General features: G+C 35.3%; 2 protein-coding genes and 1 gene segment (V, D, J or C); all 3 read left to right on the forward strand.

Moving 5' to 3' along the window:
- Positions 1-15165, forward strand: part of LOC103032403 (zinc finger protein 239-like) — a 183023-nt gene that overhangs the window by 42056 nt on the left and 125802 nt on the right. The gene's annotated exons all lie outside the window — the stretch shown is intronic.
- The window catches only part of LOC125803869 (zinc finger protein 436-like), a 154955-nt gene that overhangs the window by 35636 nt on the left and 104154 nt on the right, over positions 1-15165 (forward strand). The window lies entirely within an intron of this gene.
- LOC111188986 (T cell receptor alpha variable 4-like) lies at positions 12469-13149 on the forward strand. The segment is given in 2 exon segments: positions 12469-12564; positions 12655-13149. Coding segments are annotated over 2 exon segments (411 nt in total).

Genomic DNA, 15165 nt, shown 5'->3' on the forward strand with positions numbered 1-15165 from the left:
AGAATGACACATGAATATAAAGCCATTGGCTCCTGAGTAGGTCTAGAGTTCTGCGATGTGATTGGCTCCTCAGCGGAGCTCCGGGACCCTGCAGCTGTGTGTCTTTAGTTTAGAAACACAGCAGCAGACTGTTGGATGTTTATTGTATTGGATCAGATCAAGTAACAGAGTCATTGTGATGTATTGATTGGACATGTTCTAATAGTTTCAGCGCTTTGGACAGATGTTTGCTGTGGTTTAAAATGAAGACTGTATTCTCTGTAGGTGAATATGGAAGGGTGGTTAGAGTTTCCCTCGGTCTACAGTAAAGTGGAGCAGCAGAAGATCCAGCTCTGATCAGCAGCTCACTGCAACACTGGATAAAAAAAAAACAAAAAAAAAAACTGACATTCCAGAAGCTCATCGAAACAATGCAATCAAAGCATTTTTATCAGCTGTAAGCCTTAATCATCAACATTATAAGAAATAAACACTTGAAATAAATCATTCTGTGAGTAACGAACCTGTAGATGAGTTTTACTTTTTATATTAATATTACTAAAATAAATGACCTTTTATAAAATTTTTAGATGCACCTGTATAGAGGTCATTTGACATGGAACCACCAAAGTCTACTGAGCACCTATATTAGCAATTATACCACACTTTGTACCGACCCTGCAATGTGATTGGCTGAGAGGAGTTCTATGAATGCCATTATCAGCTGGTAATGTACTGTAACTGAAGCTCTCCATATTACTCCGCCACATAGAGGTAACCTACCAATGATGCAGCGTTTATAAGCTGAAAAGCGCAGCTACAGCTACTTCTTGTGGAGTTTTTATAACCAAACAGAACAGATTTTCTCCTCCTCTTTAACTCAAAATCTTTCAATAAACAGTGATAATGTAACTGTGGTATAATCACAATAATACACAAGAGGGAGTGCTATAACATGTAATATTTGCACTGCTGTGCTGTGGCCGTAGGCACGAGGTTGCAGGACGAGTGTTACTCCTTATAGAGACATAAAGTGGTATAATTTAAAATACTGAAGCATCAGGTTATACCTACTTAGTTACCATACATCAGCAGTAGCAGTAAAACAGCTCCTTTTGCACTTTCTGTCTTTAGGCTTTGAAAACGTGTGTGAATACAGAATTATTTATTTAACTGCATTATTGTTAGTTTTTATGTGTTCTATATGTTCAGTTCAATAATTTTCATTTCCCACCTCTAACTAGAATTTTTCAGTATTTTAATTGAGCTTATGTTTTCTTTTTTCTGTGTTTCCTGTTTCGAATCCTAGTGTCAACTTTCCTATACCTGGATGAAGTTTAGATGCACTAATTAATCTGACTACTTCACAAGTTTGTTAAGCTACTGAACAAAAGGGAGAACATGGCATCAAGAGGAATCTCCAATACTCAGCAAATGCCCTCCAGTACCCCTCACAGGCAAATGCAGAACAATACAGGCAAGAAGAAAACTCAACACTGCTCAGACTGTGGGAGAAGTTTTACTCAACTGAATAATCTCCAGCGGCACCAGCGCATTCACACTGGAGAGAAAACATTTTACTGTTCAGACTGTGGGAAGAATTTTAATATTCAGAGTCATCTCTGAATACACCAGCACATTCACACTGGAGAAAAAACGTTTCACTGTTTAGTTTGTGGAAAGAGTTTTACCCAACGAATTAATCTCCAGCAACACCAGCGCATTCACACTGGAGAGAAATTGCATTACTTAACTGAAAAGAAACATCAACATCATATTAGTGCTGTATTGTGAACTGTCGCTGTCGCCCCCCCCCCCCCCAAAAAAAATAAATAAATAAAAACAAATGTCTAGTAATGAACGAAAGAGATGGCAGTAAAACTGCAACGCCAACAGTGAAAGTGAAAAACGTGATTGGCAAAAAAACAACAAAAAGAACCGCAAGCAAAAGTGTGTTTTACTTCTAATGCTATTTTTTTGTTCCCCACAAACTCTTGTTTTTTTGTTTATAACACATTAAAAAGTGTTCTTTGATCTTGTTGGCAAGAATCTAATATCATAGTACTAGTATTTAACACAAATTCCCCAGGTAGGCTATAAGCTGTCTAGGACTGTCTTACTCTCTATTATATCAATGTTAAATATTGATCTCTGTAGAAGTAGTCACATATGTTTTCAAATATTTTCTCCAATCAACTTGTTTAGATCAGTTAATAGTAAAAAGTGTTTGTCCTCATATAACACACAGATGTCATGATGTAAATCTACCAGAAGAGGGCAGAATTCATCTGGATTTACTGGATCGAGTCTAGTTCTGCATTTATAATGAAAAGCTGAAGTGAGAAAACCTATAAAACAATCTGATACTACAGTTTATTCACTGAATTCTCAGACAGTGTGTGAATTCTGCTTCTCCTTTTATTCTATTCAGCACCTTCTAAAAACCTGCAATAGCTTCTGACCTGTAACCTGAAACATTACAATACTGACTGGAACAGCTGTGATATTTGTAATCTAGACTTATCTAATCTCTTTTAAGGGGGTTGAATAGTTTTGAAAGGCACTGGGTGTAAAGAACTCTGCTTCTCTCCTGATCTTCATTCCTCTGTTCTTATAACTAATGTAGGAGGAGTCTTTACATGCTTGAAAAGTAGCTCCCAGATCTCTCCTCATTATCTGAACACTGGAGTCACCATGATGTTCCTGTGCTCTCTGACTGTGTTTATCATCATACTTGGTAAGTGGAATTAACTAGATCTTTATCTGTGTGAAATATATTACTGTGTTTTAGAATCCAGCTTTTCTGTGTTGGTTTTGTGGTGATGTGTCTGAGTGTATCAGTGATGATCCATCTACAATGCAGATGTTTTTTATTTCTCTACAGGGAACTGTTCTGCACAGTCAATAAATCCAGTGACCGAAACACAGCTTCACGCTTTTAAAGATGAGACAGTTACTATCACCTACAAGTATGAAGGAGCGACCACTCTGCAGTGGTATCGTCAGTATCCTGGATCCAGACCAGAGCATTTGGTGACGATAGTTCCAGGATCAGGAGTTAAAAGCCAAACAAACACTTTATTTCCACGATTTAATTGTACTGTGAATTCCACTGAATCAAGAGTGAATCTGAAGATCTCCTCTACTGCAGTATCAGACTCTGCTCTCTACTACTGCGCTCTGAGGCCCACAGTGACAGAAACCCACCAAACACTGTACTAAAACTTTACTTGTGAAATATGTAGAAACACTTATATTTCAGGAGGGGGCGCTGTTTCTCTTCTGCTTCTTCATCTCAGCATCAGTCATATTCTGGAACAAAGGGCACCCAGTAAACATTTATGGAACAGACATTTTTTGTAGGAGATACAGAAAGATAATAATTACAAGGACATTATTAAGGTTCAGATAAGGTCCCCTGTTTCAGTTACGCTCCAGACATAAGTATCACCTTTATCCATTTGCTTCTTATTGTAGCATGACAAGCTTTGTAACTTTGTAAGAGGGTGAACAGAGGTGGAATTGTGGTTGTTATTCAATGATGTGATAAAAGATGAAAAAGAAAGGTTTAATAATCATAATTTCAGCTATCAAACCCACATAAATGTCACTAAAACATATATACATTCTAAGATATTATTCTTGTCTTATATTTTCCTCACACATAGATAGACCAAAAAACGTAATAAAAAATATGTTGTAATTTTATCTAAAACACCACGAGAGAAGTAACCAAAAGAGAGATTTGGGGGTTTAGGAGCTATAGTATTATGGTAATTAAAAACATAAATATTCATTTTTAGATTCGATTTTAGATTCAGATTTTACAAGTAAACACCTCAATATTGATTGGTTAAATGATGAAAGTAAAAAGATATATAACATAATATTTAATTCCATATACAATATGGAAAAGAAAAGTGTAAAGTATGTTTTTTTTAAAGTATACATAACATAGAAAAGTACATACTTTCTCAAATTAAAATAGGTAACAAAATACATACTAAATGTACTTAAATATATTTAAGTTGCAATTAAGCTATATTTAAACGCAACATAAAAGCATTAAATTGTGAAATAATTGTTAAATGTTACTTCTGCGAAACTTAGCGAAGTAGATTTAAGTATGTTTTTAAATATCATTTTAATACACTTGAAGTATATTGTGTAAAATTAATCTGCATATTGAAGCACAAAATGTGAACACCTTAATGCTACTGGGGAAAAAATACACTGAAGTGCACTTTAAGCAGTGCTTAATGCCACTAAACTATGCTGTATATTTTCTATTAACACAACGTATAATTTAAAGCATGGTGTAAAATGAAATTTGATAGAAATACAGAGAAAATATATTTAATGTGTATTTTCATAAAGTATATTAAATTGAAAATGCACTTTTAGTATTCTTTATCTAATTTGAACATACTTTTAATGCTCTTAAGTGTACTTCATTTTCACAAGGACCAATAAGATCTGCAGCCATGCAAACATAAAACAGCATGTGACAATATTAATTTAAAAATTAATTCTATTGGGAAATCTGAGAAATGGGATTACCAGTTAGATCAATTGCAAAGCAGAGCTGTTTTATGAGAACAGTGAAATTGGCCTGTACCAAACTGTAACAGTGATGAAACATGATATAATATCAGCATCAGCGCTTCAGAATATTTTTTCTGCTTAGTCGACTGTCAGAAAGCCATCATAGGCTTGTTTACTTTTGATTCCCCTGTTTTTGCTGTCAGACTAAACACAAATTGCAGTAGTTTTACTGCACCAACAGAGGGAGCTGCTTTACAATCTATCAAGGTTCTAGTTTCAGAAATGCTGCTCTAATCATCTATGGGAAAAGAGCTCCTGTAACCAGAGTAAAGAATAAATAAGGCAGACGTACCGTACTTTTCACACTATACAGAGCGCTCAAAATTCTTTAATCCAGCCACTTATGTATGAATTTGACCAGTTACCAGTTGTAAGGAGCAGTAAAGCCACTCCTCCAAAGTACAGAGTTATAAAACAAAGTTTCAGTTTAGTTCTCCAGCAGTATTAGCATTAGCTGCTAAGCGTGCAAAGCGCCAGCTCTTTGGCCATCCAGAGGTGAGTATTTAGCTGCCTGTAGCATGCTGCTAACCCTGGTTAGCACTGCTGGACTAGCATTAGCATTAGGCGCTAACCACAGCGCTAGCTCTTTCGCCATTCAGAGGCGAGTATATCGGACTGTGACCTACGTGTTTACCATATTAAAACAAGCTATGTGAGACAAAAGTCTCCTGGAGAGAAATCTGTGTAGATTATTATGCAGCGCTCGTTTGACTCGTCTGAATTACAGTTTTGTTTACATGGCTTAGCTTTACAGGTCTGAATTTAGAAGGAAACCATCACGACACCCCTGTTCATACTACTAGTTACTAGTGTCGCATAAAATGTGCCTTAGAATCTGGTGCGCCTTATACTGCAAAGCCAGAGTCATGGAGCTTAAATGGTTAGAAAATTATTCAAATCTAAATATTTCCTCATGCAATTTATTATTTGAATATAAAGAATGCTTATTTTTGGTTTTGAATTGTGAATTGATAAAAAGTACTATTGAAAAAGTGATATTTTATATAGTTTCTTTGAGTATAGGCATGATTTTTTCACCACTTTAGAAAGACATTTTTAAAACTGTAACTTTCAACCAAAACGTGTTTTTTTAAATCAAATTATTAATTAATATTAATTAGTTATTAATGTCAAGATTACTAAAACAAATCATTTGTTTGCCTTTTTCCATCAGAAAGGCTAAAAGACTGTTCCAATCATTATGAATTCACCTGATATAGCAGGTTACTGTAAGTGGGTGTTTAATAGTACCACACATAATTATGATAATTAAAAATGATTAAACAGTTAGTGAAGTTAACATAATTCCTTTATATAAAAAAACCTTGTTAAAACATTAAATATAAAGGCTACAATTTAAAAATGAAAGAAAGAATGCAAGGAATGAGATGTAAGATCAGTATTGTGGATTATGGGTGGAGTTTTGTATCTCAGCAGATTCCTACACTAATCTCACCCAGCTCTGACTCTGCTCTCTCTCTCATTTCATCTCTCTCTCTCAACATGCTGCTCTCCATCCTGACTCTCCTAGCACTGCGTTTAGGTATCCAGCTAACAATTTTTTTGTTTAATAGGTTTTCTGAATGTTACAGTTAATGTTCTTTGAATGTTTTTTTTTTAACATGTTTAAACGGTCTGGTATTGGTGCTGCAATGTCACTTAGTTTAGTTTAGGGAATAGGAACTCTTAACGTTTTGTTAGTATTTGTCTAGCTGGGAACGTTCTGTGAGAAACATAGTAACAACATTGTGATGGAAACTTTTATTCTGTCACACATTTTTAAAATGTTCCTGAAACATTATTTCTGTAACGTTACAGGCTAACCTTCCTGCAAACTCTTTATAACCATTTCTGTTGGCTAGAAGTTCCCCAACACTAGTTACTGACTACAAGAAATATGTAAATAATGATATTTTACATTTCATGGCTGATTTACAGTGTTGTGTGAAAGATTCTAGTGTTTTATTTTTTTCAGTATGTTTTATTCTATTTCCAGGAGAAACATCAGCACAGACGATTCATCCGCTTCATGAAGAACTGCGTATTTCAGAGGGAGATAATATCACTCTCTCCTGTAATTTCAGCGCCAGTTATACGAGTGATATTCTTCAGTGGTATCGTCAGTTCCCCAGATCCAGTCCAGAGTTCCTTTTATATATTTCACAACAAGGGAGTACGAGTTCTCTGCCTCCTCGTGTTTCTCCTGCCGTTAATTCAACGCGTGTAGATCTGGAGATCTCCTCTACTGCAGTATCAGACTCTGCTCTCTACTACTGCGCTCTGCAGCCCACAGTGACAGAAACCCACCAAACACTGTACTAAAACCTCCAGCTGCAGTACAGTATGAACTTCTGTTTCTTCACAAATCCATTTCAGGAACTGAACATTTCTTTCAAAATGTGTGCAGTTGAAAAAGAGGCGGAGTATTTTCTGGGGGGCAGAAAATAGGATAAAATTAAAAATGTAAGATTTACTGGTATGGATTCATAAATACAAACCACAGACTGTAGCTGTGTCTCAATTCAGGGGCTGCATCCTTCAAAGGACGCGATCTATGAAGGTGTGTCCTTCGAAGGATGGGTAGGCTGAGATGGCAATAATGAAATGGGACAGTCTACCCTACAGGGTATTTCCTGTTTCCTGTTTGAGATTCTACCCACCACAACTAAAGTCAGAGCTGAAAAATGAGCCAGAGATTTTGATTCTCGTTTTGCTTCAGACCACAAAATACCAAATTAATTAAGTCCAGGTTAATTAACTGTGCAGTTACTTAAATATTTTAAATGTGAACGGGTGGAACTGAACATAAACAAATAAAAGGGCGTTTGAAATGAAGTTGGAAAGAAGACAATAAATTAGAATAAAGTATTATGTTATATACTGCGTAGTAAAACCACTCCAAATGCAGCAGCACGTCTGGACGTTTTAACCAGCCAAAAGGGGCACATGTCACCCCACTGCTCATTGAGCTCCACTGGCTACCAGTTGATGCTCGCATCAAATTCAAAACTCCTACAATCGCCTACAAGGTGTTGATAGAACAGCTCCTTCCTACCTGCACTGATCACTCCTGAAGACTTACGCTACCTCCCGGCCGCTGTGTTCCTCCAATGAACGTCGCCTCCCTTTACCAAACAAACACTCACACAAAGCAATCCAGACTGTTCTCATACAGAGTTCCCCAATGGTGGAACAAACTACCTTCCACTACCAGATCAGGAGAATCTCTCACTATCTTTAATAAACTCCTGAAGACTGAGCTCTTCAAAGAGCACTTACTCTCCTAACACCTCTAACTAACTACCTTCCACTACCAGATCAGGAGAATCTCTCACTATCTTTAATAAACTCCTGAAGACAGAGCTCTTCAAAGAGCTCTTACTCTCCTAACACCTCTAACTAACTACTTCTAACCTCATTTCCTTCTTCCCCTCCTTCACTTCTCTATCCTATTATTTCCCTTCGACCTCCTTTAAGCCCTATCTAAAAATGGTTTATCTTAATTCCTATTACTTTGTACTTGACTATTGTAAGTAACTAAACAATACTTATAAATAAACTAAATAATACATTAATACATACACCAGCACGCACACACACACATATACATATATATTATTTAGTTTATGTAAATAAATATATAAGTATTTATATATCTATAAACTACATAATGCTACATACACTACATAACACAGCCGACTCCTCTGCTGACTCCACCCTTTTCGTGCTGAAATAAGCCAGCGCGCAATGAATCTTGGGATACTGTAGGCTGTGCATCCTTCGTTTCTGAGGAAAAGTAGGCTGCATTCGTCGGCCGCATTTGAAGGAGTCTTTGAAATGGGACAGTCTAGTCGCACCGCAGTGACGTAATCAGCCTTCAAATGAGTCCTTCGAAGGATGCAGCCCCTGAATTGAGACACAGAATGTGTATAGCTGGACAGAGCATCGTCTCTCAAAAGTGAAGCCACCACAGGTCGGGCGCCCCCTGCTGTTTGGTTGCAGAAAGCTGTATAACCCCACCCACCCCCATAGGTTTCAATGACAAAACAGACAATAATCCATACAATGTCCAGTGGGATGTTCAAAACATTAGTGTTATTATATCCAGACCCAGTTTTGCAGGGAAAAAAACAACATTGTTCAATCTGTCAAGTTCTGGATGTTTTTAGAACTTTTTCATTTACTTTTTAAACATTCTAGTAACATTGGTGCAACATCCTATCTGTCAGTGTTTTAATTTTAAGTTTGGGAATGTTAATGTTAATGTCATTATTCATATAGCTCTAGATGAATTATGTTCTAATAAAGTGATGCAAATCGTCATTACATCACATGCTACAGGTTAACTCTCCTGGAACCTTTTCAAAACATTGCTAAATGTTCTCTGATAGCTGGAGCTACAGTTCTTATATAATATCCTGTGTGCTACATTTTAAACAGTCTCCTGTAACATTAAAAATTTCTAGAAAATGTAGAAAATTTGCAGCTGCACCTCAAGCACAAGGTTTTTTCATGGGATGCCTGCAGCAGATGCGAAACTTCTCATTGTAAAGCTTCATTCATGCAGAGTCCAGATGCACCGGGTCCTATAATTTTCCAATTATAGCAACTTTTGCGCACCACGCTTCAAACAAGACCAACCAATGCCAGGTTTACACTACATGACTTCATCAGTGGTTGTACTGTTCACACTATAGACCGTTTCAATGAGGAAAACAATAACAAAGCTACTGCGCATGTCTGTTCCTTCGACGCTTCCGGTGGCGCTATTTTCAAGTATACAGCTGTCAAAATGAGAGCGCATATTTCGCTACCGAACACAGAACAAACACGCTATAGTCAGAAATTAGTGAAAAGTGATCAAACCTCTTTTCCTGATCCTTTTGAAAAGGATTTAAGAGGGAAGTTTTTTCCTCTGATTTAAAACGCTTGCCCAGATGTGTATCACTACCTTGTTGAAACGGAGTGTGTTTACACCAGAGACGCAGTGAAAGTGCACCGCAGTTTGGACGCATATAATTACTTTCTCAGTGGAAAAGTTGGGAATATTTGTTCCAATAGTAGAGAAGCATCACTGTAGTGTATTTTGAGGTTGGAGCAAGTTAAACGCTATCCAACACGCACTCTGCATGATTTATAGATAAGAAGGATGGAGAAGTTGTGAGCGGACACTGTAACTGCATGGCGTGTTTACTATGGAGGACCAAAAATGACATAAGTATAAATAAATAAATGTTGAAATAAATAAATGAATAAATAAATGTTGACATAAATAAATGAATAAATAAATGTTGACATAAATAAATGCACATATTAATTAATAAATAAATATATAAATAAGAAATGTATTTATTAATTAATTTATTTACCTATACAATTATTTGTGCATGTATTTATTTATTTGTATATTTATTTATTCATTTATATGTGCATTTATTTATATATTTATTTATTCATTTATATGTGCATTTATTTATTCATTTCAACATTCATTTATTTATTCATTTATTTATTTATATATTTATACATTTATATGTGTATTTATTTATACTTATGTCATTTTTGGTCCTCCATAATTTACTTGTTTAAAGAACAATTTGACCTGATTTTCAATGTTTGTGACTCTCAGATTAGGTGAAGTTTGCATTGATGTTAAATTAAAAAGTTACACCCACTGTTTTGAACGATGTTTACCGCTAAACGGAAGTGTCCTAGGAACAGCTACGTCACTTCCTACGCTCATGAATATTCATCTGAAATGGTCTATACGACTGAAATCGTGAGTCCTTCAGTTGTTATGACTTTCACACTACATGATTGATCAGTGACACAGGGTGACAAATTACATGACTCACTTGGTTACACAGCAGAACTATGAGCCATGCCAGAGTATCCCCTGATTGAAAAAATTATGCTTAGTTATACTTAAAACATTTTGAGAAATGTCTAAGTATGCTGTAAATATACTAACAGATTTATGTACTTTAATATATTAAAAGTACATTAATATACTATCATCAAATATTTGAAAGTCAACTTTGATCATACTTTTTGAAAAGTACAATATAGTGTATTCAGTACACTTTTAGTTTAATGTAAAAAAAATGGACAGAAATTATACTACAATTAAAATATTGTGGTACAGTATATACAAATGTATTTTTATCCACAATGAATTATAGTGTGCTACTTACAAAAGACAGACACAAGAAGCATATTTGTAATCTAATGTAAAAATATTTAACATCATTTCTTAGTGCATTCCTAATATACTCAATGTAAAATAGTGATACAGATGTAATACAATTTATTATAATAATTTTATATTTAAATCACATATTTAAAATATGTGATTCATACATGATGTAGTATGTTTAAATGTTACTTAAGTATATTTAACATAGTTCCATTTTAGTAGAGTTAAGTACACTTAGCACAATTTAAGTAAGACATTTGTACTATTTTTATACCAATAAAGTGTAATATAATAAAGTACAAAACAAGTTGTTCCATTTTAGCACTCTTTAAATATACTGATTAATAATAATGTGGCTACAAGTACACTCTAGTACACTATAGCATAATAACGCTTAGTACACTTTAATCTACTGTTTTCACTAGGGTCTCTAGAGAGGAAAAGGTGCATTTGCAGTCCAAACAGAACAATATCAAACATTTCAGTATTGCAAACATAATGTTTTCATAATTTGCAACCAGCTCACAGTAGCAGTACTGCGGCATCTTTAAAAATACTTTAAGTAAAATACTTTATTCTGCTTTCTAAAATTGAAGAACTACTCAGAACAAGTAATATTCTTATTAAACACATATTTGAACAGTTATTTAACAGGGAAACAGAAAGTGGTTAGACTTTCTATAAATAGCTCTATTCATGTAGAAGATGGGTTTTCTCTTTCTGTGTGATCCCATTGGGAGTAGGCAGCAGCTGCTCCTGACTCCCAGTCGCTGACTGGATTACATATTTTGCATGTCATACATTTGACAAGCATCTGCGACTTGTTGGTGATCAATTTGTAATGGCTCGGTGAGCGTATTTCACTAGTTTATATCACACAACTGAGCGAGGCCCGAGTAGTGAGTAGTATTTATCTCCAAATGAGGAGTATATTTGATGATCTGATCAAGTTTAAAAATCACATTCCCACACAAACAGAACTGCTCCATATATATATATATATATATATATATATATATATATATATATATATATATATAGAGAGAGAGAGAGAGAGAGAGAGAGAGAGATAGATATATATATATATGCTTATATGTTTTTTATTGGTTTAATATGAATGAAGAATTTTCTTTTTCTGTGTGTAAAAATATAATTTCTTGATTATCAGAGTAATAATTGTTATGTTACATACATTACTATTTCAAGTAAAGAAAGATGAAAAATACTGTATAAAATACATTTTTCCTGTAAATTTGTGATTATTGACACGTAAACACTTAAAATTACAATTTAATTGTTAAGGTATGGGTGGTTGTAATTTTGTATTAAATTATCAAAAATAATCCACTTTAAAATGTTGAGCTTTTTTTAATAAAATCTTTTATTTGATTTTTAGAACCTGTATATAATTTTGACCAGTTATTAATGTAAGAAAGCACCCCCATAAAATGGCAGATTGCACACTAAATGCTTTTTTAAATTAAAGATGTGCGTTTTTTAATACTGTATACCAAAAAAATATCAGTTTAGAGAAAGTACTGAAAGGCTGATATTAACATTAGCTTGATGTCCATGCTGTTGAAGTGTGCAGTCAGTGCAGTACTCTTCCAGGAGAGGGAGCTCTAGGCTTTATTTCATCTTATATAAAGAAGAGAAGAGCTTCTCTGTCAGATCAGCCCTCCAGCCTCCCTGAACAGGAAACTCCAGAGCTGCAGTGCTTTAGTTTGACTGAAGATCAGCCATGATGTGGCTCTGTGGTGTGCTGATCTTTACTCAGCTTAAAGGTGAGTTATTTAGCAGTGCATTTGTACAATAAAAAACATCTTACTCAACATCTAATAAACATACTTCATCTGCTTTCATCTGTTTTCTAGAAATCATTGCAGCTGATGAAATACAGCCACTCTCCCCTGAACAGCGAGTTTTGGAGGGAGCAGATGTGTCTCTCTCCTGTAGCTACAGTGTTACAGTACAAGGCCTGCAGTGGTATCGTCAATATCCTGGATCTGAACCAAAATTTCTAATTTCTCTCACTGAGTTTAAGAACGAGTCTCTTCCAGCTCTCCGTCTGACAGCAGTGGCTGACAAAGTAAAGAAACAAGTGGATCTGAAGATATCTAGAACCGCAGTGTCTGACTCTGCCCTGTACTACTGTGCTCTGGTGCCCACAGTGACAGGAAATACAGATACACTGTACAAAAACACACTGCACTCACACTGCACTTCAAATTACTTATTCTGATCAGTGTAAAATGTGCATTCAGGTCAACGAGCACAACACCCTCCTGTGTCCTTTAACCCGATAAACAGCATGTTTATACATCTCCTGTTCTGAGCTGTTCTGAGCAGTCTATTACAGACTGTCTTTAGTGTTGTCACTAATAAAATCACACTTCCAGATTAACTGCTTGATGGTCAGTCTTTACCTGTCAGTGAACAGATCAATAACTAATCATTTACATGCACAAACTGGGGTTATAGCTTTAACATGCAAGTCCTGCAAACTCAATAGCACAGGAAAACAGTAGCATTAGAGAACAGCATTTTTAGATTTCAGAATGCTGAATTCATTTTAAAATATCTATTGTTATGACTGGTCTAGGAGTATAGGCATTAAAAAACCTTACCTTTTCTATTTAGGCATAAACGCTGTATGATGGATATTTTAAAGGAGTACATGTCAAACAGTATAGAAAATGACCAAAAGTGAATATTCATCATTTAACAGCATTATATGTACTAAGAATTCCAGACGATAATTTAAAAACTCGAAATACATACATTCATTTGCTTTATTTTATTGTGTATTGAGGTGGGTGTTGACAAAAACAAAGTAATCAGTTCTCAATCTCATCATTTTTCACCTGTGGACTACGTAAATACTAGTTTACTTAAATGCAGTATGTTCTAATTTACGTAATTGCATTTCAGGAGTCTTTAAAAGTCACTGTGCATTTGATCATCTCTGCTGACCATAGTTTGCACTTTGTAGTTTTATAATTACAGACAGGTTTAAACAAATGCATTTCAATCTATTGATTTTTATTCATTTATGGAAAATGTTTTTACCTTGTTGAGCATTAAAGAGTGATTTCATTTTTGGTTACACAAACTATACAGTTTTATTATTTCTTCTAAATCCCAAATAATGAATTAATTATAAATTACAAAGTATTTTAATGCCTTACTTACGGTGGCCGAGAAAGCCCAACGCAGTGCAAATTGAAAAGCGCTGCAAAAGCACAAAACACATCCATCAAAATTACAACACAGGCGCAGCAAATAGAAAAACGCGCTGCAAATAGAAAAACGCGCAGCAAATAGAAAAACGCGCTGCAAATAGAAAAACGCGCTGCAAATAGAACCACAACACAACGGAAGTGAGTCACAACACAACGGAATTTTCCCGGGGGACCTTAAAAGATACTGTACCAGCTAAGCTGCGTCTTCAGTAACGTCTCGGACTTCACTATGTGTACAAAGGACAATAAGTGGCAAACAAGGCGTTTTGTGAAGCAGAACTTTTAATAATATGCACACAACCGTGGTAATCACAGGTAATAAACATAACTTACTTTTCAAAAGCTTGTTTGCCACTTATTGTCCTTTGTATACAGCTGGTACAGCATCTTTTAAGGTCCCCCGGGAAAATTCCGTTGTGTTGTGACTCACTTCCGTTGTGTTGTGGTTCTATTTGCAGCGCGTTTTTCTTTTTGCAGCGCGTTTTTCTATTTGCTGCGCGTTTTTCTTTTTGCAGCGCGTTTTTCTATTTGCAGCGCGTTTTTCTTTTTGCAGCGCGTTTTTCTATTTGCTGCGCGTTTTTCTTTTTGCAGCGCGTTTTTCTATTTGCAGCGCGTTTTTCTTTTTGCAGCGCGTTTTTCTATTTGCTGCGCCTGTGTTGTAATTTTGATGGATGTGTTTTGTGCTTTTGCAGCGCTTTTCTATTTGCACTGCGCTGGGCTTTCTCGGCCACCGTACTTACTGCAATAATACATTAATTGTGTTCTGCAGGTTTGTTAAAATGTAAATAGAAGAAAAAACATTACTAATTTTATCATTGTATAAGTTGCAATTATTAGAAAATTAGAAGCATCTGGAAAAATAACTACTAGCTAGTTATCTGATACAGATTTTTCTAAGTTAAGCTAAGTTGGCTAGCAACTATTTACATTTGTAGGTAGGTACAGTGCCTTAAAAAATTAAATACAAATCTGAGAAGTGTGGTGTCCATTTGTTAGGTTTTAAAAATAAGCCAAGAGGGCCATGGTCACATTAGAGGAGCTGCAGAGATCCGCAGCTCAGGTGGGAGAATCTCTCGAAATCTCACAAATTAGATTTTTTTTGAGGAATAGCAATCCATGGCACTTATGCCACAAGCCAAGTAG

Source organism: Astyanax mexicanus, chromosome 8, assembly GCF_023375975.1.
Source record: "Astyanax mexicanus isolate ESR-SI-001 chromosome 8, AstMex3_surface, whole genome shotgun sequence".
In the NCBI taxonomy this organism is placed as follows: domain Eukaryota; kingdom Metazoa; phylum Chordata; class Actinopteri; order Characiformes; family Acestrorhamphidae; genus Astyanax; species Astyanax mexicanus.